The sequence below is a fragment of the Tupaia chinensis genome, unplaced genomic scaffold (genome assembly GCF_000334495.1).
Source record: "Tupaia chinensis unplaced genomic scaffold, TupChi_1.0 Scaffold000388_1, whole genome shotgun sequence".
Classification (NCBI taxonomy): Eukaryota; Metazoa; Chordata; class Mammalia; order Scandentia; family Tupaiidae; genus Tupaia; species Tupaia belangeri.
In genome coordinates, this window is record NW_006159890.1 from 2,569,260 (window position 1) to 2,594,868 (window position 25,609).

Consider the following 25,609-nt stretch of genomic DNA (forward strand, 5'->3'; position numbering starts at 1 on the left):
GATTTCTTGCTTTCTGTCTCTCTGTCTCTCTCTGTCTTTCTGGCAATTACATACACCCTATAGCAAAAACCCTCTCAAAAAAAAAAAAAATCATGTGTCGAAGTCCTAATACCCAGTGTTTGAAAGTAGGACCTTTGGGGGTTGGCAATTTGTTTTAGATGAGGTCAAGAGGGTGAGGACCACATACAAAATTAGTGTCCTTCTAAGAAGAAGGAGCGAGGCTAGAGCACTTGCATGTGCTTCCTCCCTCCCTCCCTCCCTCTCTCTCTCTCTCACTCATTCTCTCTTCTGTGTGACAATACAGTAATAAGGTGGCCACCTGGAAGGCAAAAACAGTGATTTGTAGAAACCAGGTCTCTGTCCACTTGATCTTAGGCTTCTCACCTTCAAGAACTGTGAGAAATAAATTTCTATTCTTTAAGCATTTCAGTTATGGCATTTTGTTGATGGCAGTTCAAACAGACTAATGTATCAATAGAGCAGGAGGAACACTGATATCTTTTCCCAACTTCGTTCTGGATTTTTTCCCTGGTCCAGTCAGTGTTTGCTCAGATTGGTCACAATTTCCACATGGAGGGTTTAACACCATTATGAACCAAGGTAATTGTGCTTAGAGACCATAACCCTCTGGAAAATAACATGGTATTTTGGGACCAGCAGATGGCATAATAGTTATATCTCTGGACTCCCATGTAGTCTACCATTGTTTGAGTCCTGGACCTGGCAGCTAGAAACTCATACCAGGCACATGTGCCCAAAATCCCAAGAGAAGAATAGAGGAGTGAGGATTTTGGCATGGCCATCACCCCCAAAGGGTGATTTCTCATTTTCTATCTTTCTGTTTTACTAGGTCTCTTCAGTGAGCATGCACATCCTATAGTAAAATATCTCTCAAAAAAAAAATTTGATCTTTACTACTTTATTAAATTTCCCCAATAGGTAGTTTAACATTTATTGTTATTTATTGTTAACAAAATGTCAATCATTAACTAATTGATATTTACTAAAGTAATTTTAATTAAGTTTATCACTGTATTAATATTACAAATTCATACCTATAAATTTTCACTTGCTAATATTATTGATTTATCATTTTGTAGTTATAATAACCAATGGCAAATCATTAACTTTTTGGAACTATAGATTTATATTATTTAGACTTTTTTCTCATTATCTAATTATTTTTATTCAACTACTTAATTTCAATATCCAGATAAAAATGTACTTATTTCTTAGTTCTGTTTGAATGCTTTGATTCGAATCTACCCTCAGCTATTAAGATATTTTAGCTCACATTATTTTCTCTAAATTAATTAATTCTATTATTATTTTCTATAGCAATTTTATTTCTATGTTGCTTACTATAGATTATATTTTGATGAACTGTTATTTGGCTACTTTTTGAAATTTTATGGATTCTATTCAGTGGTATTTTAAGCAATTTTTCTTCCTAAAATTTCTCATATCGATCAATTTTCTGTGAAATTTATCATCACCTCAGTTTTCAGGGAACCCTTATTAAAAACATTTTATATATATTTTTTTCTTTCCTATAAAGTACAATAGTAGATAAGAAGGAAAATGGAAACTTCCTATATGGTGTTATTGCTGCTCAGGATTTCAGGTGCACTTTCTAAATTTAAATTTATTTATTTACATTCATTCACTGTACATCATTACAGCATACAAAATGAGATTTCCCATTCAGAATACACTGTATATTGGCTCAGTCAAACACATCAACATACATGTTATCATCAACAAATAATTTTCCATTTCTTGTTTCCTGTATAATTTGCTTTTTTTGACATCCTTGATTCCCTCTCTCTCATAGTTTTTTTTTTTTTAAAGAAGTGGAAAGAAGTATTTGATGTGAATATGATCAATGTTTTAAAAACTTTATGAGTAGAGAATTCCCTTTTACCATGACTGTTATTCATAGTTGCATGAACTGAGCTGAAATATTAAGATAGGAAACTGCTGAAAGATCAAGACTTGTGTATGTAGTATTTAATTTTCTTTAAGAGCTTTATCCTCATGGCATGTGTGCTCACCAGATAGAGAAAGAGAGAGAGACAGTGAGAGGAAAGAGAGAGAGACAAATGAAAGGAAAAGAGAAATCATTACTGCCCCCCCCACCACGTAGGGGATGGCCATGCTTCAATCTCTTCTTCTTCATTCCCCTCCTAGGGCACACATGCATATGCACCTGGCGTGATTTTCAAGGCACCAGGACCAGGATTTGAAACCACAGTTGGCCATGTGGGAGTTCAGCAACATAACTACTATGCCATCCACGGGCCCCAGCATGTAACTTTTTTTTATAATTAACTATTGGATTTTTAAATAATCATTGAAAACTTACAATTAATAAAACTAATATAATAAAATTAATCTACAGATTTAACAAAACGTGTACCTAACCAAAATATCAGATTATTTTTATGTTTTATATATATTTTAATAATGACTTTGATAATATGTCTGGGAAGCTCCAAACACTCACCTTTACCCAGAAAGGAAGGGGATTACCCTAGTTCTGTTATTATAGTGAGTCTAGCTAAACTCTTAAACTTCTTTTACTATTATAGATCATGGTTATCACTCTTATTTAACTTATGGTTTATCTATTCCTGGCATTCAACTTAATGAATCATAAGTACTTTATAGTAGTAATTTGGATTGTCCATTATTAGCAGGCCATGTGTTCCAAGATCCTCACTGGGTGCCTGAAACCACAGATAGTACTGAACCTTAAACATATCACATACCACACTCTTTTTTTTTTGAGAGGTTTTTACTCTAGGGCACGTGCACTCACCAGACAGAGAGAGACAGAGAGACAGAAAGTGAGAAATCACCCCCCGGGCGGATGGCCAAGACGCAATCCCTTCTCCATTCTCCTCTCAGGATCTTGGGCACGCATGCACACGTGCCCGGCGTGAGTTTTAAGCCACCGGGTCTGGGACGTGAACCGCCCATGTGTTCCAAGATCCTCAATGGGTGCCTGAAACCACAGATAGTACTGAACCTTAAACATATCACATACCACACTCTTTTTTTTTGAGAGGTTTTTACTCTAGGGCACGTGCACTCACCAGACAGAGAGAGACAGAGAGACAGAAAGTGAGAAATCACCCCCCGGGCGGATGGCCAAGACGCAATCCCTTCTCCATTCTCCTCTCAGGATCTGGGGCATGCAGGCACACGTGCCCGGCGTGAGTTTTAAGCCACCGGGTCTGGGACGTGAACCGCCGTCGACTACATGGGAGTCCGGCGACATAGCCGTCACGTTTACTGCCGGTTCCACCACACTCTTCTTATATATACATACTTAAATAAAGTTTAATTTGTAAAGGAAGTACATTAAAAGATTAACAAAATTACCAAGAATTAAATAGAGCATTTATAGCAATATAATAATAAAAGTGTTATGACTGCGGTCTTTCTCTCACTTAAAGTATCTTACTGTACTGTACTTAAACTTATTTTTAGACAATACTTGGCTGTATTTAACTGAAACCTTAAAAATTAAAACTGCTGATAGAGGGGACTCTCTCTTTCCCAGAGAAAAGATGGCAGGTATCAAAGCTGTGTTGGGCATGCTTAAACATGAAATATATTTACCTTTTGGTGGGAGTGTAGAAAAGTGTTCAATCCAATAGAATGCAGGTTAGGATTAATAACTAAAATGACCCATCCTGTTTGATCTAAGGATTTCAGTACTGGAAATGTATCCTTACTAAATTTTTCAGTGTTCCTTTCAGATATTTCTGTGACCTGAGAAAATGGGAAACAAACCAAATACCCGTAAAAGTAACAAAAAAGGTACAGCTTTATCACTAGGCAACTATTTACATTATAGTCAGTGTAAAAATTTAACAACGTAATAAAGCAGGTATATAAATAGCAAGAAATAATACTTGATATATAGATAATCATTTTTTCTAATGAACAGTTTTTTTCCTAATTACTAGAAAAAATTATAACTAAAAATACACCAACATTTTATCTGTTAATGTCTTCAGGGTCAAAGTACCTTTTTTCTCTTTATGTATATAGATATTATCCTCTATATACATGTGTTCTCTGACGGATCTTACCTTTAAAAAATCTACACTTGGTTTATTTCAGGAAGAAGTTTAAGCTTAAGAATTTGATTATCCACATAATTGTGATTTTATCTTTATGAAACAAATATATTAATATCACCAAATATACTATGGTGATTTTTATATGACAAAATAAATGTCAGAAGATTAATCATAAAATAATTTTATAAATACTATAATAGTTTTTAAGGAATAGCTTTTCTTAAGATCTGTTGAAGAGTTGTCACTGCTCTGGTAGATACAAGTTACGTCTTTCTAAATTATGAATGGTTTTCTGAAGAATAAATTGAAATTTTTTTAACATTATTTTTATCTGTTTCTTTTTCAGGAAGAGATGCTTGAATATTTTAATTTGTTTTAGTTTAGTCTTTCTCTTTTGCTAATAATTAGTGATTTTATAGTTCATATTTTATATTATATAAAAAATAAATATAAAACTAAAGTTTTATTTTAAACTTTAGTATAAAAGAGGGCATGTAGATGAGTTTAAAAATCCTTTGGAAAATACTCGTCCTCTTGCACATGTTAAGAGGTTAACTGTTTGGGCCAGGAGTTAGCGTAATGACTATGTTGCTGGACTCCCGTGTAGAACGGCCGTGGTTTGAGTCCCGTTAAACTCACGCCAAGCACGTATGCATATGCATGCCCAAGATCCCAAGAGGAGAATGGAGGAGAAGGAATTGTGGTGTGGCCTCCCCTCACCCCTCTGGAGGGGGTGGTGATTTCTCGCTTTCTGTCTCTCTGTCTATCTCTGTCTTTCTGGCAAGCGCTTGTGTCCTATAGCAAAAAACTCTCAAAAAAAATTTAAAAAAAAAAGGAAGGAAGGAAGGAAGGAAGGAAGGAAGGAAGGAAGGAAGGAAGGAAGGAAGGAAGGAAGGAAGGAAGAAAAGAAAGAAAGAAAGAAAGAAAGAAAGAAAGAAAGAAAGAAAGAAAGAAAGAAAGAAAGAAAGAAAGAAAGAGAAAGAAAAGGGTGTTAACTGTATGCCCACTAAATTCTTACAAGTCAAATATCACCTGTTTCAAGAAGTTTCCTCTATCTCTCAACTGAATATGGCCCCTCTTTTTATTTTTTTCCCAGGAATTACAAGTTTAGTTTGTATATCTTATAGCACTTGCCATAATTTATGGTATATATTATAGTACTTAATTAAATAATAGCCTTTTGACTTCAGTAGATGATAACTTTAGGATAGAAGTCATTCTTTATTATTCATTTTTGTATAATTTAAGCTTTTAAAAGCTCAGGTTCTTGAATATAGAATGTTCCATCATTATTGGCCAGCTCTTGAATACCTGAGTATTTCTGTTCTTGTGGTGTTTCCTTCTTTGTTAAACATGAGTGACTCTGATACTGAAATGGGAAATTCAGGACCACTAAATTAGAAGAAGAGTAGAATTTGCTGCCTGCCAATTTTATCTGCTTCAAAAACTATTTCTTACAAAGCACCTTTTCAGGAAATACATGGTTAATCTCTCCTGCTTGGATTCAAGAGTAGAAGTATCCTTCAAATACAAATGAAAAGGATTCTTTATTCTAAACATATTCTTTTGGATTTTGCAGAGCCTTCACCATGTCAGGCTGATATTTCCATAATGAAAAAACCTTAACTATTTTTTAGATTAGTTTTCATAGCTAACTATATATTTTATTTTATTTATTCTGAAATATACTGCATACCTTTCCTTGGTTTTCAGGATCAAAAGCATACCTATTCTAGAGACCAGCAGTTAGCGTAATGGCTATGTCGCTGGATTCCCATGTAGTCGACCAAGGATCAAGTCCCGGACCTGGTGGCTTAAACTCACACCGGGTGCTTGTGCGTGCGTGCCCAAGATCCTGAGAGGAGAATGGAGGAGAAGGGATTGTGGCATGGCCATCCCTCCTGGGGGGTGATTTCTCGCTTTCTGTCTCTCTGTCTCTCTCTGTCTGTCTGGCGAGCGCATGCGTCCTATAGCAAAAAAAACCCTCTCAAAAAAAAAAAAAGCATACCTATTCTCTAAAAATGAATGAAATAACAAGATTAATTCTGATTTATTTTTACTCTACCTATTTATGAGGCTGGAATCCCATTAGCCTTTTTGGGCAGAGCAACCCATTAAAATGTGCTTTTGGTTTTAATTAGATGAAATTAAAAATTCAGTTTTCAGTCACACAGTCCATCTTTTACGTGCTCAAAGTTACATGGGTTATGGACTACCTTTCTGGATGATGGACATACCGAGAATTTCCAGTAGCACTGAATGTTCTATGGGGCCGCAGCAGCTGACACTGTTTACCTTTTACTTTACAGTAGCTTACATAGACAGACACTTTACCACAACTCTAGACAACCTTCTAAATTTAAATGAAATTAGTTTACTTTCACTGAAAAATTTATTTTTCTCTTGTCGTCAGTTTTTCAATGCTAACACTTCTTGGCTATTATCCCCATTTTTGTGTGAGAATACAGGCATTTTTCCAGCTCCTGACAGCTCCCTGATTTTTCTCTTTATCACTGGTAATTTGATTATAATGTGTCTGGTGTGATTTTCTATGTATTTTTCTGCTTAGGGTTCATTAAGATTCCTGGATCCATAGTATTATCATTCTCATCAACTTTGTAAGATTTAAGGCCATCATTATTTTGAATCTTTTTTGGTTAGTTCCTCTGGATCACCAGGTATATGTGTGTTAAACAGCTTGATACTATCAAATAACGCACACAGGATCTGTTCATTATTTTTCTTTTAATATTTTATCTCTATAAGACATTTTGGATATTCTCTATTTCTACAACTTCAAATTTATAAATATGTTCTCTGCTGTCTTTATTGCCCATAATATCCTACCAGTGTTTATTTTTAATTTTAGATACTATAGTTTACATCTCCTAAAGCTCCATTTAATTTATTTTTACATCTTTCATTTCTCTCCTGGTCATGGGTTATATTTCTCCAGTTCTGAAGATTTCTAGGAGTATTTGCTTCAACTATGGAAGTGGTGAATTCATGCCATTGAGTTTTTGAGTTCTGTTTTTTAAGTTTATTTACTTATTTTCATGAATTAGAGAGCCAGAGTTAACAAGGCCCTGACACCAAGATCCATCCTCAACTTCAGTCAGTCCCTGCCAAGCATACTCCCAGAGGTCTCTGGATGAGAACTCAGCATTTTCCCACATGAGGCAGCCTCACAGAGATTTTTTGCCACTGCAGCACTGTCTAGCCCTTATTTTTTAAACGAAGTGTTTTATTTTTTCACATAGGCATTTGGGTTCTTTTGGTTTGGTTTGAGTATCTTGAAACTTGTTTTAAAGTTTTACAAGGGTTGTCCCAAAGTATCTCTAGTTCTAGGGACCATTTATTCCCATTCCTAAGGCCTGGCCCTCCTAATGCTCCAGGAAGTCAATATGAACTTTTCCACTGATGCTTCTAGGAACGTCAGTAACTCTCAGTCCTTTTGGGGTCTGAGAACCAAAAAACTCACAGCTTTCCAGTAATCTCTTTAACTAGTCTCATAAAATTTTAACCTTGGCATAAATATCTTAGGAAGCAGCATGGGTTCAAGGGACCTATAAGTAGATTTCTGCAGTTTGGGACATAGCTCTCTGCCTCAAGAAGTCTTCCTCACAGATTCAAGTCTTCCCAATGCTCTGAACTCTGATCATCTCTGTCTCCTCTCAGTAAGATCATTGTCTAGTCTTGCAATACCTCCCCCTGTCCCATCCGATGTCCCTACTGCTCTATAGATCGAAATATTTAGGCAGAAACTTCAACTATCTTAGGCCTTACTTTTTTTTTCCTCTCAGATAGCTTGGCTTTTCTCTGCCCTTGGTTTAACACCTGAAAAACTGCTGCTTCATCTGTAATTGCCTCCTTTTCTAATTGTTTGAGTCAGGAGGATTAAATTGATACCTGTTATTTTATCATGATGGAAATTGGGAATTTTTCTTCAAGTGATTGAAAAGTTTAATTAAGAGAGGCACAACTACATATTGCATTAGAAGTTGGGGATGGATTAACAAATGTTGAAACAATAATGTACAATACTACAGCAAAATTCTGATTATTATAAGCACTGGTAGAAACTGGCAAGTCAGTCTTGTGAGAGAGGTTACATATAGAGAGATTTCAAGGTGATTAAGAGTCATAAATTCAAATAACGTGACTGACAGTTTGGAGTTACAGTTATAAGAGTCATTCACATACAGTAAAAAAAGATGGAGTCAAAGATAGCAGTTTGATATTTACAGTAAGAACTCAGAGAACTGCTCTATCATATTAGATTTGATTGAGGGCCACTTCCAAACCAAACCCTTAGGCTCTGTATACCATGGTTCTGACCTAATCTAAGATTTTTCGATTTACATTTTGATCAATATATCTCCATCCAGGAATTAAAATAAGAATCATAATAATTATTTACCCTTGAAATCACTCTATGATTTCTAAAATGTGTATCACATGAAAGAGAAAAAAATATATATGTAATGTAATTTCTATGATTTGTATTAACTGATTTCAGCCTGTACTGATAAGAAAGGAAACTGACTGTATATTATATAAAGAACCACACACACACACACACACCTTAGTTTTCTTTTTTCATTTGATTCTCAGAATGTTTGCTTTGAGGTACACAATGGCACAAATTGTAAGATTAAAAAAAAAGTCATCTTTCCTTTCTTCATCTATAATTTTATCAGTCATAAAAGAATCTGCAGCATTATAATCCTTAAATTAATGATATCTTACTCTCACACAAATAAATAAATGTTTTACTTATGAAATTGACCTTCCTTATAAGAACATATGCATAATATTGAGTATCCAGTATGAAGGAAAGTTTTAATAATCCCAAATATAATAATGAACAACTTAATTTGAAACAGTTTTTTCTTACTTAGTTACTCTTGATTCCAGAAGTACCTGGTTTAAATGCATAGTGAATAAATTTTCAAACACATATATAATTTACATGCCTTTAAGACTTCCTTAATGCTTAATGTAGAAATGTCATTTTAAATGATTCTGAAAAATCAAATGCACTTATATTTTATAGCTGTAATATTTTAAAAGTGTCTTCACATAAAAATGTAGTCACTGGCAAATGTTATCAATTAGCTAATATTCAACAATGATCATCAAGGTCAGAAGCTGTAACTTTGTTGGAATTATAATTTGAAACTAATGATTTCTTTAAATGAATAGTTGCTGTAGAAGCTGATGCCTGACAAAAGAAGATGCTTAATGAATATTATTGAATGAATGACTGAATTTTGGGGCCTTAAAAATAAAATCTGTATGTGCCAGAGTTCTTAGAAATAAAAGTTTCATTGAGTTTAATTAAGCACAATTAAACTCTCTGGCAAGATGAGAAAGCAATTAAAAAAAAAAAATACTAGCAATCTGCAGGCAACTCATGAGCCTTTAGTTAAATGAATAAAAAATGAGGTTGAGAAAAAAATTTCAACAGTTATCCAGTCTAATAATTTGCTGATCATTGATAAACACATGCTTTTTTGTTTTAAAACTGTCGTGTGCTATTAGTTAAATAGTGTATGCAGAATTAATTCTAGTTAAATCTTTTATTATCAAAATTATGTTTTTTCTGTGTTAAATTTTCTTATTGATTTCCTTAATCTAATGCCTTTTTTCCTCTTCAACAGCCAGTAATGAAATAAAATGTTAGTTTCTGATAGAAGCTTTCTCCTATTGAAATAGAAAATATGACTGCCTATTATAGAAAATGTAGAAATAAAAATGCATTAACTCTTGAACAACATGAGATTCTGTATGGGTCCTCTCATAGATGGATTTTTTTTTTCAATAAATATGTTGAAAAATACAATACAGTACTGTAAAATATGCTTTTTTATAATTTTCTTAATAAAATTTCCCCTTTTTTATAAGAATACAGTACATAATACATTTATAACCATATATTAAATTATTATGAGTATTCTGTTGCTGCATATATCAATGTAATATTTACATTTTATGTTATTAAATTTTTTCTCAAGAAAATTAGTAATACTTGGGAATTTCAGATTTCTTGTGTATAACATTGAAAAAAAACTGTTAAAAGCCAATGATTCCCGTTCAATCTAATGATTGTTTGTTTATTTCTTTAAGGACTACAAAAAAGTGAGCCAACCATGACTGGCAAAACACAGACCAGCAACGTCACCAATAAGAATGACCCTAAGTCCATCAACTCCCGTGTTTTCATCGGCAATCTGAATACAGCCATCGTCAAGAAAGTTGACATTGAAGCCATTTTTTCAAAGTATGGCAAAATAGTTGGATGCTCAGTTCACAAAGGTTATGCATTTGTACAGTACATGAGTGAGCGACATGCAAGAGCTGCAGTGGCTGGAGAAAATGCCAGAATCATTGCTGGCCAACCATTGGGTAAGTCATGGTCAGTCATGGATTTCACATTCTTGTTCCATTTTCTTCACATAACTGGACTTGGTTTTATTGTTTAAAAGCTAGTACCGCCATAACTTCCATTTCTTCTTTAAGCAATTCTAGTGCTCGTATAGTTATCATTTATTTTATGTTCTTATTCCCATATTGTTTTAACATATGGGTATCTTATTTTCTCTACAAATGTATAAACTTGAGATAAAGGCTGCTTTGTAATATTTATTACCTCTACAGAGCCTAACAGAACTAGGGAAATAATAAAGATGCATTATGTTTAGCGTGGACTAGAACATGGTATATATCCTCCAGGGTGCTCTATGCTGAGCAAAGAATTACTTTACTTGTACTTATAACATTGTATTTGAGTAACTAATTTCCCCTCATCCTATTTTGTGTTTGGAGAGAAGGGGTAGGAAATAACCAAAGGAAATAATTTTCTTTTAGGATTCAAAATAAGATATAGCCTAGTCTTTCTGAACTGGTTTGGAATCTTACGTATATGCTTGTTCAGTTATACATACTAATCAGATCTGTAACTAATATCCAAGAAATGAAGCATTTTGGAAGGTTTTGTTTTGTTTTCCCCCAAGAAAAAAGAATGTGGTCTCAGGTAAAATTAAAAGGCTTAGGGAAAATACTTGGTAGCCAACGAATAGATAAAAATAATAAAAATTAGATGGTCATTTAGATATTTTCCTACTTGAGAAAAGTGGTTCAATTCAGCAGTGGTTCCCATATTTATGTCTCTTATCTTGTTCAGATTAAATATGCTAAACTGAGTATAGCATATCTTCTCTTAGATGTCCAACAGGCATCTTGCTTTCTATATTCAGAATAAAACTCTTGATTTTTGACATCCATAAGCTCTACCTCTATCACATTAGGTGGAGCCTACATTTTTCAGGATTTTCAAATAGGTGTCAACTCTGATCATTTTCTTCATATTCCAAATACAATCTATCATCAACTTGCATTGCAATTATATTGCAAATATTTCTCAGACTTAGTTACCTTTAAAATCTATACTGAAAGTCATTGCATTGGGACCAGCAGTTGGTATAATGGCTATGTCAATGGACTCCAATGTAATTGACCATGGTTCAAGTCCCGGACCCACTGGCTTAATCTCACATCGGGCGCGTGTGCATGCGTGCCCAAGACCCCAAGAGGAGAATGGAGGAGATGGGATTGCAGCGTGGCCATTCTCCCCGGGGAGTGATTTCTCGCTTTCTGTCTCTCTGTCTCTCTCTGTCTTTTTGGCGAGCGCACACGCTCTATAGCAAAAGCCTCTGAAAAAAAAAAAAAGAAAGAAAGAAAGTCATCACCACTAGGCCACCGTTGTGTCTCGGGTAAATACTAAAATAACTCCCAAGTTGGTCTTCTTCTTCCCACTCTTGCAGACCGCATGTTAAAAGCTTAAATCAGATTATGTCATTACCCTCTTTTAGTCCTCTAATATCTTTCTCCTGTAGAATGAGATTTATATTCTGTATCAAACCTACAATGCCTTGCACTTCCATATCGTCAGTTCCATCTTCTTATTCTCTCTGTCTTATGGTATCACTTTAATAATGCTGGCTGCCTTGGTATGCCTTAAAATTCCAAGATTGTTCCAACATCAGAGACATTAGACTTACTATTCCCTCTGCTCAGAAGACAGGTCTTTGCTAATTGCCCCCCTCCCTTCTGATTTATTATGTGTTATGCTCAAAATTTATTTTCCCAGTAAGACTTTTCCTGGCCAGCCCATCTATAATAAAAGAGTTTTCTTTCTTCTTCTCTTACCTTACTGTTCTTTATTATTATTATTATTATTATTATTATTCATTATCTCACTATTTTTTTCTTTTATTGAAGTTGACCAGAGAGAGAGAAGGAAAGTAAGAAAGCAACCCACCAGGTCTGGGACTCAAACCATGGTCAGCCATGTGGGAGTCCAGCTACCTTAGCCACCACACCACCTGCCAGCCCCTTACCTGCCTATTCTATATTCTAAATTGTTTTTGTGGTCCTTATAAGTAACTGAATGACATATTTTAAATTATGATGTTATTTCTGGCATGTTCACAAATACAAAGCATACAGGAATAGAATTTTTATTTACATTTTTCCCATCCCCACTTTTCTGTATTTTAAAGAAAGATAATGATTTCCAATAGACACTGGTAAATTTTCTATTTGTCCCTTTTTGTTCTTCTTAAAATCTTCATTCTGCTGGCTTACCTTAATATAGGAATTTCCTGGCCTTCTTTTCTTTTCTTTTTTTTCCTAAATTGAAATTCTTATTTCAGAGTCACAACCCAGCCTCAGAGGGAATTTTGTATATTAACTGTATTGTTATGAAACTAACATATTTGTAAAAATATATTTCATTATTATCATTTTTAAAAAGGTCAGTAAACTAAAAATATGATTTATTTTTTAATAAACTATACTTTTTCTCAGTTTGGTTTTCTATCAATGATCAATTGATGACTACCTTCTTGATAAGAATGGAATGGGAAAACAAAGTATCTACATTAAAATCTACCGCCTTTCTTGCACAAACCCAAGGAAAACCATTGATAAGAATAAAAACACTTTGCTTTGAGAGGAACAGTTAAGCTGTGCCTCTACTAAAAGGCCTTTTTTTCCTTTTCTTAAAGCTTTTATTTTTATATTTATTTATTTACATTTAATCACTGTACATCTTTGCAGTGTATAGTATGGTTTTTTCCCAGCATGAATAGAGTACATACAAGTCAAAGACATTACCATATATATTATTATCGGCAGATAACTTTTCATTTTTGTGTCTATTAAGTGTGTTGTTTTTTCTTTCTTTTTAAAAGCTTATTTATTTATTTTTATGAGAAGAAGAGAGAAGACAGGCATTTCGACAGTGTTCCACCACGCTGCAATCTGACTGCCCCAGCTCCACAGACAGCCAGGATCACAGGTGTCCGCCATGTTTGTAGTTAGTCTGAGTTCAGGGCGATCCAGAATCCTAACAGAGCCTCCTCCTGAGTGCTAGTAGTGCCACTTGCACCATGGCAGCCACGTCTAAGATACCAGTTCCTCATGGCAGCCATTCCTCTTGAAACTTACCCTAGTTTTGCCCTCACATTAACCTGCAGAACTTGCATCTGCTAGTCATAATCACAGTTTTAAAATGAATCTAAGTCAAAAACTGTCATTGAAAGTCATTTTCCACTTCTGTCTAAACTAAATAACGTATAAAGCTAGTGCTTCATAAGTTAAATAGTAACTTTGGTTTTGGGTCAAGTATCTGAACGTACTCCCATTTTAAAAAACTGTTATCACTAGAACTTTACACAAAGGTATGGTTTCCCAGTGTCCCATATGGAAATTCACTTCTTTGGTCAAGCCTTAAAGAAGACTCTTCATTTCCAGGAGATTGATCCACTTCTGGCATTAAGTACTATTCCTTTGTTTTTAATGACTTGAGCAAAACTTAACATCAAGTAAATCTAACACTTGCTTTGTATATTTTTTGATTCTCAAATGCATCTTTTATGATTTGAAGACCTTATAAAATCTTGCTAGCATTTAATATGAAGTGAGTTTGATCATGGATAAAATAACAGATGATTATTGTATGAAATTGATATTAGTGTCATCTTCCACAATCTGTCCATTCTTCTGTCTACTTAAATAAGAAAGAAATTAGTATAGTTGGGCCGGCAGGTGGCATGGTGGTTAAGGGCACTGGACTTCCACATGGCTAACTGCAGTAAGAGTCCCTGACCTGGTGGTGGCTTGCTTTCTCACTTTCCTCCTCTCTTTCTCACTCTCTCTCTCTCTCTGATTCTCTCTCTCTCTCTCTCTCTGACTCTGTCCCTCTCTAGTCAAATTTAAGTAAATAAATAAAGTTAAATAAAATAATTCTTTGAAAAAAATTAATTAATAGAGTTTGAACTATTTTTTGAGTTAGTACTGTTTGTATATTATTTCATTTTATCTCAAATAATGATATTTATCTATCAGGAAAACTAAATATTCTAATGTGAGTTCTAAAGTTTTATGGAGGGTATAAGAATATCCATAAAATAAGAAAAGATTTGAATGCATGTGGTGAAATCCAACATTTATTAAATGGCAAATATTAATAGCTATTTCGATTCAACAGGTAAAGGGGCCATTGATGGGTTTCAAACTGGGAAGTTGTAGGTTGAATTGTCTTTTGTTAAAAGAATAGTCTGGCAGTTTTATGGATGGATTAGTGTGATAAAAAAAAACTAGAGAGGATTTTGGTTTCAAATTATGGAAATGAAGGGAGAAAAATGAGAAAAGGAGGTAGGATCAATAAGAGTTAATAACTAGTCAGCACAGTGAGGGAGACAGAGAGATACAAAGAATCAAGAAGGGTCCTGGAACCAGTTAGTGGTACATTGTTGATGCAACTGGACTCACATGGGAAAAGTTCTGAGTTGGCATCCTGGGGCCTTCCTGAGCATATTGGGTATGCTCATGTGTGCATGCATGCCCCAAATACTGGACAGATGGAAAAATAGAAGAAAAAGAATTGTGGCAGGGAACCAGCAGTTAGCTTAATGGCTATGTTGCTGGACTCCCACATAGTCGACTGCTGTTTGCGTCCCAGACCTGGTGGCTTAAAACTCACACCAGCTATGTGTGCGTGCGGGCCCAAGATCCCGAGAGGAGAATGGAGGAGAAGGGATTTTGGCGTGACCATCCCACCTGGGAGGTGATTTCTCACTTTCTGTCTCTATGTCTCTCTCTGTCGGTCTGGCGAGTGCACGCGCCCTATAACGAAAACCTCTCCAAAAAAAAAAAAATAAATGAAACACTACTTGACAGACTTTAGCTATCTTACTAAATGGTAGTGTCTACCTTTTTTTCCCCCTCAGTTTTTGCTATAGAATGCATGTACTCACCAGAGAGATGGAGAGAGAGAGAGAGAGAGAGCGAGAGTGAGAAATCACCCCCCCCAAGTGGTATGGCCACACCACAGCCCCTTCTCCTCCATTGTCCTCTCAGTATTCTAGGTACACATGCACACAAGATCTGTGTGCTTTTCAAGCTGCCAGGTCTAGAAATCAAATCACCATATCAGCCATGTGGGACTCAGTCACCTTAACCACCATGGTAGCCGCTAGCCCTTAGTGTCTATCTTTAATGTAAACATTGGCATAAATAAAGATGGTCCACAGACTGGCCCAGCCACAGTGACACGCAGATAGTGCTACCACTTGGGAGACTGGAGGCTACATGAGAGGCCCAGGTTCAGTTTCCAGGCCAATATGATCATGTCAGGTGATGCTGTGTGTGCCTGTAATCCTAACTTATTGAAGGACTGGGGTTGGAGGATAATAAACTGTCAGTAAGACTGTCAGAGATACTTATCTCCGTCAGTCACTATCTTCTCTTTTTTTTTCCTTCTCTCTTTCCTCCTATCTCTCCCAAAGGGGAAAAGGAAAAAAAAAAAAAAGAAATGAAGGGAGAAATGGAGAGAAAAATGTTCCACCTGCCGATTGTAGGTCAGTCATTGCAGACCTCACTAGGATGTTTTCACACACTTGACTGTAGTACATCTGAAAATTTAGGATCAAGAATCCCATACATCTATTTATATTATAAAATATTCTTTATATTTGAAGAGAAATAGCTATTACATTAAATTCTTACCAAATTTGGGATTTCAGACTTTAAACAAGGAAACAGTATGCATTCTTTTAAAATTCATAAAAATGAGACATTATTCTAAAAATTAATTCAATTCTATTGATACTTAAATATAGTGCATAGAGTAACTATACTTGCTAACACATTGGAATTCAAAATACTGGAACTTCAATCTATCTTTTTTAAAGTAAGTCACCAAGGAGGGGAAAAAGAAGTAAAATATATTTTAAAAATATTAAATAAGTCAATAAGAAAGCAGGTCACAGTTTAAAGTCTTGATCACCTTTTCTCTCTTGGAGTTAAATATTTATTTTTGGAGAGGCTTTTGCTATAGGGCATGTGTGCTCTCCAGAAAGATGGAGAGAGACAGAGAGACAGAAAGTGAGAAATCACCCTCCAAGGAGGATGGCCATGCCACAATCCCTTCTCCTCCATTTTCCTCTCAGGATCTTGGGCATGCACGCACATGTGCCGGCGTGAGTTTAAACTCCGGGTCCGGGACTTAAACCACGGTTGGCTACTTGGGAGTCCATCGACATAGCCATTACACCAACTGCTGGTCCCATTGGAATTATTTTTTAAATTATTACTTATGTTGACATTAATTTCTAAGTTTGACCAGACACGTAGAGAAACACATTGCCTTAGTTTAATGGTCCACCTATTTTACTAACATAAGGAATGTTCTACTGAAAGTAAATAAGGGGAATGTTCTACTGAAAGTAAAGTTTTGTTTCAGGAGGTTATTTCTTTTAAAAGTATGTAACATAAACTAATACTTTAATTAAGATAGTATTTTTCCTTGGAGTTAGGCTTCTATATTTATTACTTCTGAGCAATTAATCAAAACCAAAATACTTAATTCTTCTAATTGCAAAGAAAGTCTCCAGTTCTATTTTCTCTAATTTTTAAAAATATGCCTATAATCAAGGCAAATTCTAGACCTGATTGTGAGATACACATATTTATTTTAGGTGTCTTCTTGCCCCATTTATATTCTATTCTCGTTAAAGCTTATGCCTTTGTTTCTTGGTACACAGTCCACTCAGGCATCTTTTGGATGTTATATGACCCCATGTCAAGCTTGTCTCCAGACTGTGACACATGTCAAAATCATCCTGTCTTCTTTTTCCCATTGATGTCTCTGCTTCTTATTCCCAGGTCACATTGACAGCCTGAGGAAATTTAGTTGGTAAATACCCTTTATCATATATTTGGAGATATGATCATTTCACACATAAAAGGATTTCTAATTAATAAACCTAGTAGAGAGGTAGATTTCAGTGGTGCTGTCATTCAGACATCTATCACAACATATCCTATGGGTCTTATGCAGAAAAGGAAGCTTGGTCATAACTTATTTGCTTAATACAATCCCAGTTCTTCAGCATATTTGCACTATAACAGAAAAATATTATTTCTTTTTATCCCTGGCTTTCTGCTCTGGTATACAATACAGGTTTGCTAAACCTTCTGTGGAATAAAAACAGTTGACTATATTTCAACCCACATTATTTATGGGATTTCTGAAGAATCAGAATCCAGCCATGAAATTATTAATCTGAATTTTTTCATTAAAAAGCACAGTTTCTGTAATGTAATTACAAAAATACATCTTTATTTGGTTAATTGCATTTAGTAACATTTAAATATAAAATGTGAAATATCTTCACATACTCTTCATAGTTCATTGAATTTAGATTAGAAATTTTCTTTTACTCTAATTTTATTTTTGAGAGAGATTTTTGCTATATTCTAATTTTATTTTTGAGAGAGAGATTTTTGCTATAGGGTGCATGTGCTTACCAAAGAGACAGACAGACAGAAAGTGAGAAATCATCCCCCAGGAGGGATGCCTCAAGCCCTTCTTCTTCATTTTCCTCTTGAGATTTTAAGCACTTAAGCACATATACCCAGTGTGAGTGTAAAGCCGCCAGGTCTGGGACTTGAACCATAGTCATCTATGTAGGAGTCCAATAATGTAACCATTATGCCATCTGCTGGTCCCAGTATACTAAATTTTCTTAAACTGGAAATATTTATTACATTTTCAATCTATCCATAACCAGAAGAATGTTTTTTTTTTCAAACATATTATGTGAAAGATAAAACAAACTTTTTAAATGTTTAATACTGTCGATTTTTATGTGAATGATCACATAAAGTGTCCTTTTATACCAAAATATGCAGAGGTTAGAGACTAAGATTTAGATCAGTGCTGATTTTATGTATCTGCTGATTACAGTGGCTTGATTACACACATGCTAAAAATAAACATTTGTAATGTCTTTATTTTCAGGTTATTTCACTGTTACTTTGCTTGCAAAAGACACAATTTATGAACTTGAGAAGTCAAATATGAATAATAGGAGGAGCAATGCACTAGAAAAATAATTCATTTATATAAATCATTCTTGTTCTATTAAAACCTGCAAACAGGTCTCTACCTTTAAGAGGAATATCTAGTTCTGAGAAAGAGTACATATGATTAATTTCATTTTTTCACATTATAAATATCTTACAAATGCAGAAAGAACTCCAAATAGGGGCATGATGTATAGAAATTATTAATTTAAAAGTAAATTAGTAAATATAACTTAATCCTGATCCTAAAGAAGTAATGAAAATGCATTTGTAGAGAGGAAGATGAAGAGAGACATTGAGAATGGACAAAAAAAAATGAAGAAAACAAGAAAATGCTTGCTTATAACAAACGATGAAGTATGCTCATAGAGTAATGAATGTCAAATGTGGTTTTATCCCCAAGTACCATTCTGCATCCAGGGTGATCTTTTCAAAATATACATTAATTCATGCCTCCCTAAAACTTACAAGGATTTCTCATTATTCTCAGAGTAATGACTGAAATATTTGCTGTGGCCTATGAGTCTCAGTGTTATACTTTTATATGCTCTCTCTTTTGTAATTACTATCTGTTTCTTTTCTCTAGGCTGTAAGTCCGTGACGGTATTGACTATACATGTGTTTGCTCAGCTTAAGACCTAGCAGAGTGCTCATACTTTCATAGCAAATGCTTACTTAATTAAGTGCTAGATGAATGAATGCTAGGATGGTTGAAGGAATGGGTGAACTTAGCTAAAGTGTTTTGCTCCTCATTGAAAAGAACAACAGGGGATGGGGGAGTAGGATAAGAAGAAAGAAAGGGGGGAGGGGTTCAAGTTCCCTGGAAAATGAGGAGCTATAGTTTGGGGTTACTGTTCAAAGAAAGTATTATAGCCATATTCTCCTTAGTAGAGGGACCAGGAAGGTATTCATTTTCTCAGACACACTCATCCCAAATGTGACTAGTCAATAGGTCTGATTTTATTTTTTCTCTCTATAACCTAGTCTTTAATAAGCATCAAATGTTAAATACCTATATGTTTTTTCAGAGGTTATAGTGAATGGTATATTGGTTTAAAAAAGGATTTTTATTCATGGAAAACTTCTTCCACATTCCTTAAAATATTCTTTCATACTTTTCTTATTAATATCTAGATATGTACCCAGTACTTCATCATTGTCAAAGCCCTTTCATGCACATATTATATTCTTTTATTTTCACAATGATGGTGAGTGTAAGTAATCTGAGTATTCCCATGTTGTTGGTTAGGAGCTGATATGCAGAGAAATGGACTTGCCCTGTTATTGCACACATCGTGAAAAGATTTCAAACTCATTATCTTCTAATGCTAATTATTTCTACTACTAATTCTTGCTAGTAATTAATTTTATATCAACAGGCTACCCATATAGTTATAATGCACATAAAGAAATTTTGAGAATGAAAAGTTTTGTTGTCAATTATAATGCTAAACCAAGATTATCCTGGACAAACTGGAATATCTGGTCACTTTTACTGTCTATTACAGTGTATCTAAAAGAGACGCGTTAACTGAGTTGATCTTTCTCATAGAATAAATATTGTAGAATATTATTAGTTAAAAGTATGCAGACTCAGTAAGAAATATATCCTGATACAATAGAGATGTATTTCTGCATTTTTAAAAATATGATCAGTGCTCAGAGGAGGAGATAGAGTGAAGGTAGAGGCTCTGGTCTCCTTGTTCATCCAGGGATCAGGTGCCAGGAAACTCCAATATCTTTCAATGGATGGCCCTGTGGTCTCCTGAGAAAGATGCCAGGCCAACAGATGGGTGGAAAGAGCTAAAGGGTGATACTCTGGCAGTTTTGCATTTGGGTCTGTAAGTGGAGTCCACCTCCATCTGCTCACATCCCATTGTCTACCTAGATGCAAATGGGGCTGGACAGCCACTTCCCATTGAATAAGAAGAAAGAATACAAATCTTTCATAGATAGGTAATGTCTCTGCCAAATGTAGTTGAATAAACCTAGTCAGAAGGGGGAAATCCTCAGTGAATGAAGACTTGGGCTCATGGAAAAGAATGGAGGAGATGAGATTGATGGTAGGCTGTGGAAGGATCTTGAGGGTCGTCAACATAAAAAAGTAGATGAGATCAAATGCATTAGCAAAAAGTGTATTTCAGCCAGGACCTTGGACAGCTGCCCAAGTAAACACAAATTCCAGTTACCTGGAACATATGCCTAACAAAATGGCTTCTGAAAGGGTAAGATTATAGAAGGAAAATGGGAAAGAAGAACTGGGTTACATAAGTTTATTTTTTCTTAATAATGCACATTGGTTGGGACTAGCAGGTGGTATGGTGATTGAAGCACTGGACTGCCACATGGCCAACCATGGTTCAAGTCCTGGACCTGGCTGTTTGCTTTCTCGCTTTATCTCTATTGCTCTGTCTCTCTCTGGTGAGTGTATGGGCCCTATAGTAAAATAAAAAATATTACTATTAATAAATAAATTTTAAAAATGAGAATTTACAAATTGGTTTACAAGGACAGCACAGCTTCTTACTGACTTTCTATTGTTTCATATGTCACACATTTCAGGAACATTGAGACAGGCAGGAAGTGTGGTCACCATGTACAGTGTTTACTTTCTGGTAACTAGCATAACTAGTTTGCAGCACCAGCTAGTCTGGGAACTTGTTAAAATGTATCCTTGAGGAATTAATCAGATGTGTGTGGGGCTGTGCCTGCCGCTCCATGGGCTCCATGTACTGGACTCTCTCTGAACCAGGTAAGCTCAGCAGACCTCTGTACTCCTAAGACAGCTTGAAACTGTTCTTTCTCAATGTCATACTCATGATTCCAAGTGTAAGGAAATATTAATGAGATTATATTCTGCGTAATGAAGATTGGCTTCAAAGGAACATTTTGTATTTGTTACCTATCATTTGGCTCACTGCTCTGTTCTTAATTACGCAATGTATTATTTAGTGTGCACATTATTTCCTCCCACTGACAAGATATGCATTCACTTATTCATTTATCAAATAGCTATTAATTTTCTTTTCTAGGGAGAGTATCCACGTAGTGAGGTTCTGGGGAACAAAGATTACACTCAATCTTGCTTCAATTGTTACAAAATAATTGTGGGATCTTTTATATTTACTTATTTACTGTTGCTATAATGCAGTTTTTTGTCATTAAATAACGTGGTGCCAGCACTTTGTTATTTCTGGTTAACTGTATATAGCAATACATGTCTTCAGAGCAGGGATTTTTAACGTTGGCTGTGTTGATCTTTGAGCCTTGGTTTGAAGGGCCTGGCTGCCTGTCTTGTGCATTCTAAGAAGCTTAGCTGCATCCCTGACTTCTCCCTACTTGATACTGTAGCACCCTCTCCAAGTGAGAAAAACCACAAATGTCTCTTTATATTACCAAATGTCTCTTAGGAGAAAAAATCACCAAGTCGAGAATCACTATTTTAGTGTACTTACATGAAAATAAATTCTACTAATTCTACTAAATTCTCAAAAATATTTCAATAGTTTTGTTTTGTTTTGTTTTGAGAGGTTTTTGCTATAGGGCATGTGCACTTGCCAGACAGAAAGAGAGAGACAAAGAGATAGAAAGCAAGAAATCACCCCCCAGGGGGAATGACCATGCCACAATCCCTTCTCCTCCATTCTGCTCTTGAGATATTGGGCATGCACGCACACACACCTGGCGTGAGTTTTAAGCCACTGGGCCAGGACTTGAGCTGCGGTCGACTACGTGGGAGTCCAGCGACATAGCCATTACACTTAACTGCTGGTTCCTTCAATAGTTTTAATCAAGATAAACTATATGAAAACCATGCTTTGAGTTATCTTGCCAATAATTCATAATTTAATTTAAAAAAAGATAAATCCTTTTTAGTTGTCCAGAAAATAAAACTCAGTTGTATATTTCTGAGAAATCATATTTATGACCATAGCTTACCACTTATATCACCAGCTTGTTTTAATCCTTAAAAACACAGCAGAAGCAAATGTATCCACCTAGATAGTTGACACATCCATTGTGTTAATGATTTTTTAAAAGCCCTCTTTCTTCTCTTTCTTTTCATATGCTTGATATACTGCCTTTTTAGAAGTGATTTTTTTCCATTAAACCTATGCTTCCAAATATAGCCAATCGCCACTAAAAATTCTGAAGAAAAGAAAGCCTCCTAGAAGCATTAACTGAAGAACATGAAGTTCTAAGATTACTCACACTCAGATGATCTGCAAACATATATTATTCAGTAATACCACTAAAAGCTTGTTAAAACAAAGGAAGTAAGTATTGAGGCTTCCCGAGCTGAAGTCCTTTCTAACAAATACATCAGTTTTCCTATTGCTTCTGTCCTTTTCCATTTGGGTAAGTATTATTCTCCTCTATATGCCTTCTGGTATAAATTAGATGCAGTGTCTGAGCAGCCAGTAAGGACAGATTGACAGAGAGCCTAGGGTGGAATGGTTGGAATAGATAATCACTTCCGACAACGCAGTCCATTGCAGAGCCCCTTAAGAAGTACGTAAACCTTGTGGGGATTTCTAAGTCATGAAAATCTTGTAGAAAACATCTAAAGAATGCTGAAGGTAAAAATGAACACATTGAGCGAGGCACCGTTATGTAACTCTATTCCCATTTGTACTGATAAAACAAAAATTAACTTCTGCTCCAGTGTCTAAAGAACCTATCATCATACTTTCTTAACGTGATAGTCTGACAAAGCTTCCACTTCTCAAGATATGAATCAAAAGTTAATCCTTCAGCTAATTTAAACATTAACTACAATAAGCATATGAAAATATTTGCATTAGTAAATCTTTAAACTCATATTAATAACCCTTGAAATTATTCATCATGCTGGCTTGCTTTCTCCAATAAAGAAATGTCCAACACATCCATAGTTATATATACATATATATATATATATATATACAATTATTTTTTGGAAAGGATTTTTGCTATAGGGCACGTGCGCTTGCCAGAGAGAGAAACAGAGAGACAGAAAGCGAGAAATCACCTCCTGGGGGGATGGCCATGCTGCAATCCCTTTTCTTCCATTCTCCTCTTGGAATCTTGGGCATACACGTACATGCGCCCAGGCCTGAGTGTAAGTCACTGGGTCCAGGACTCGAACTGTTGTCGACTACATGGGAGTCCAGCAACAAAGTCATTACGCCAACTGCTGGTCTCAAACCATATATTTTAAACATCTATTTTTTAGCAGATTTTATATTATACAAATATTCAAAGTGGTTATATAATGCAGAATACTATATATCTTAAATAGTAAACAAGTGAGTAGAAATGTAAAGAATTACTCATGAAATGGTATTCAGTACAAGTTGCTTTAGTCTTTAGTAATAAATTGTGTTGTCATTGATATGAGTACCTGTAGCCATAAGATTTTTTTTATATGTCACTTTTCCTCATTAACCTTCTCAAAGAAGTTTAAGATATTCTCTGCTGATTTTTTTAATATTTGTTTGTTTATTTCTTTCTTTGTTTCCATAGGGCATTTGCACTTGCCAGAGAGAGAGAAAATGTGGGATATTACCCCACAGAAGGGATGGCCACACAAAAAACCTCTTCTCCTCCGTTCTCCTCCTAGGATTTTGGGCATGCATGCACATGTACCTGGTATGATTTTTAAGCCAGGTCTGGGACTCGAACCAATGTTGGCCTTGTGGGAGTCGAACAGCTTAACTACTATGCCACCTGCTGGCAGTTGAACAGCTTAACTACTATGCCACCTGCTGGCATCAACTCTGTTGTGTTTTTAAAAAATGATCTTTTCAACCTCCTTCATAAAAACTAGATAGTAATTTGGGAACCAGCAGTTAGTGTAATGGCTATGTCGCTGGACTCCCACGTAGTCGACCGCGGTTCATGTCCCGGACGCGGTGGCTTAAAACTCACGCCGGGCGCGTGTGCGTGCGTGCCCAAGATCCCGAGAGGAGAATGGAGGAGAAGGGATTGCGGCGTGACCATCCCCCCTGGGGGGTGATTTCTCGCTTTCTGTCTCTATGTCTCTCTCTGTCTGTCTGGCGAGCGCACGCGCCCTACAGTGAAAATCTCTCCAAAAAAAAAAACTAGATAGTAATTTAATGAATCTCACTTTACAAATAAAGAAACCCTATAAAGTACTGAATGTTAAAGAGAGCATGTTTTCTTGAAGACAATTCTTAGAACTTCCTTCTAAAATTCTGCGAAATTTCTATAAATTATTCTTCATTATACTATCCCAGGTGTGCATGTAATATCTGGTGATGGTCTGAGAAATTTTCATCCTCATTCTTCACTGTCAACAATTAATAAGTATTAAAAACAATACTCTGTGGGCTATAAAGCACAACACACATTTCAAGTTTTCAGTAATTAAACAGAGCTACTTATAATGCTGTAAACAAATGCCAATTAGCAAACCTCCATGATAGAGTGAATTATAGAACTAACGGTCTGTCAGCCAGGGAGATACATGGCCTCACATATGAGAGAAAGCCTGGGGGATTTGCTTTATGTTTCTAAAATTGGTTATTTTACTCAATCGCTGAACCTAAATTAGTGAAAGCAGTGGTAGAGACTGTGAATAATTTCTTCTCTAAGACTAGAAACTCCTGAGCAATGTTTAGAAGCATCTTATTAGTTTTAACTTACTTGCTGTTGATCCCTAGAACAAAGCTAGACATAATAATGATAAATAAATGCAATACTTCAAGTTGCCCTTTAATTCTGGGAATAAAATGTCCGAAAGTCACTTGTGAACTGATTTCAGGATTCTACACTACCATGAACATTTATTCTTTCAGCTCTACACATACAGTTGGTTAGATGCTTGCCAATACATATTAAGCTCTAAAGGGTCATAGAAATACAATGTCCCTACCAAAATGAAATAACCCAAAATATGTACTAAAATAATAAAATAAAATGTATGTCTGCACTTGAAAAATATTCTAATTAATAAAATAAAGTGTATATACAAAAAAGTAACATGGGAACCAGCAGTTGCGTAATGGCTATGTCGCTGGACTCCCACATAGTCGACCGCGGTTCGCGTCCCAGACCCGGTGGCTTAAAACTCACGC

At 35.4% G+C, this 25,609-nt stretch overlaps 1 protein-coding gene across 6 annotated transcripts in view; it reads left to right on the forward strand.

The window, feature by feature from the left end:
* RALYL (RALY RNA binding protein like) overlaps window positions 1-25,609 on the forward strand; it is an 824,312-nt gene that overhangs the window by 373,970 nt on the left and 424,733 nt on the right. For all 6 annotated transcript variants that reach the window (XM_006153846.2, XM_006153845.2, XM_014589900.2 and 3 more), the window contains one exon: window positions 10,224-10,502. In XM_006153846.2, the coding sequence (XP_006153908.1) occupies window positions 10,247-10,502 (256 nt within the window). In that variant the 5' untranslated portion in view covers window positions 10,224-10,246. The remainder of the gene's footprint in view (window positions 1-10,223; window positions 10,503-25,609) is intronic.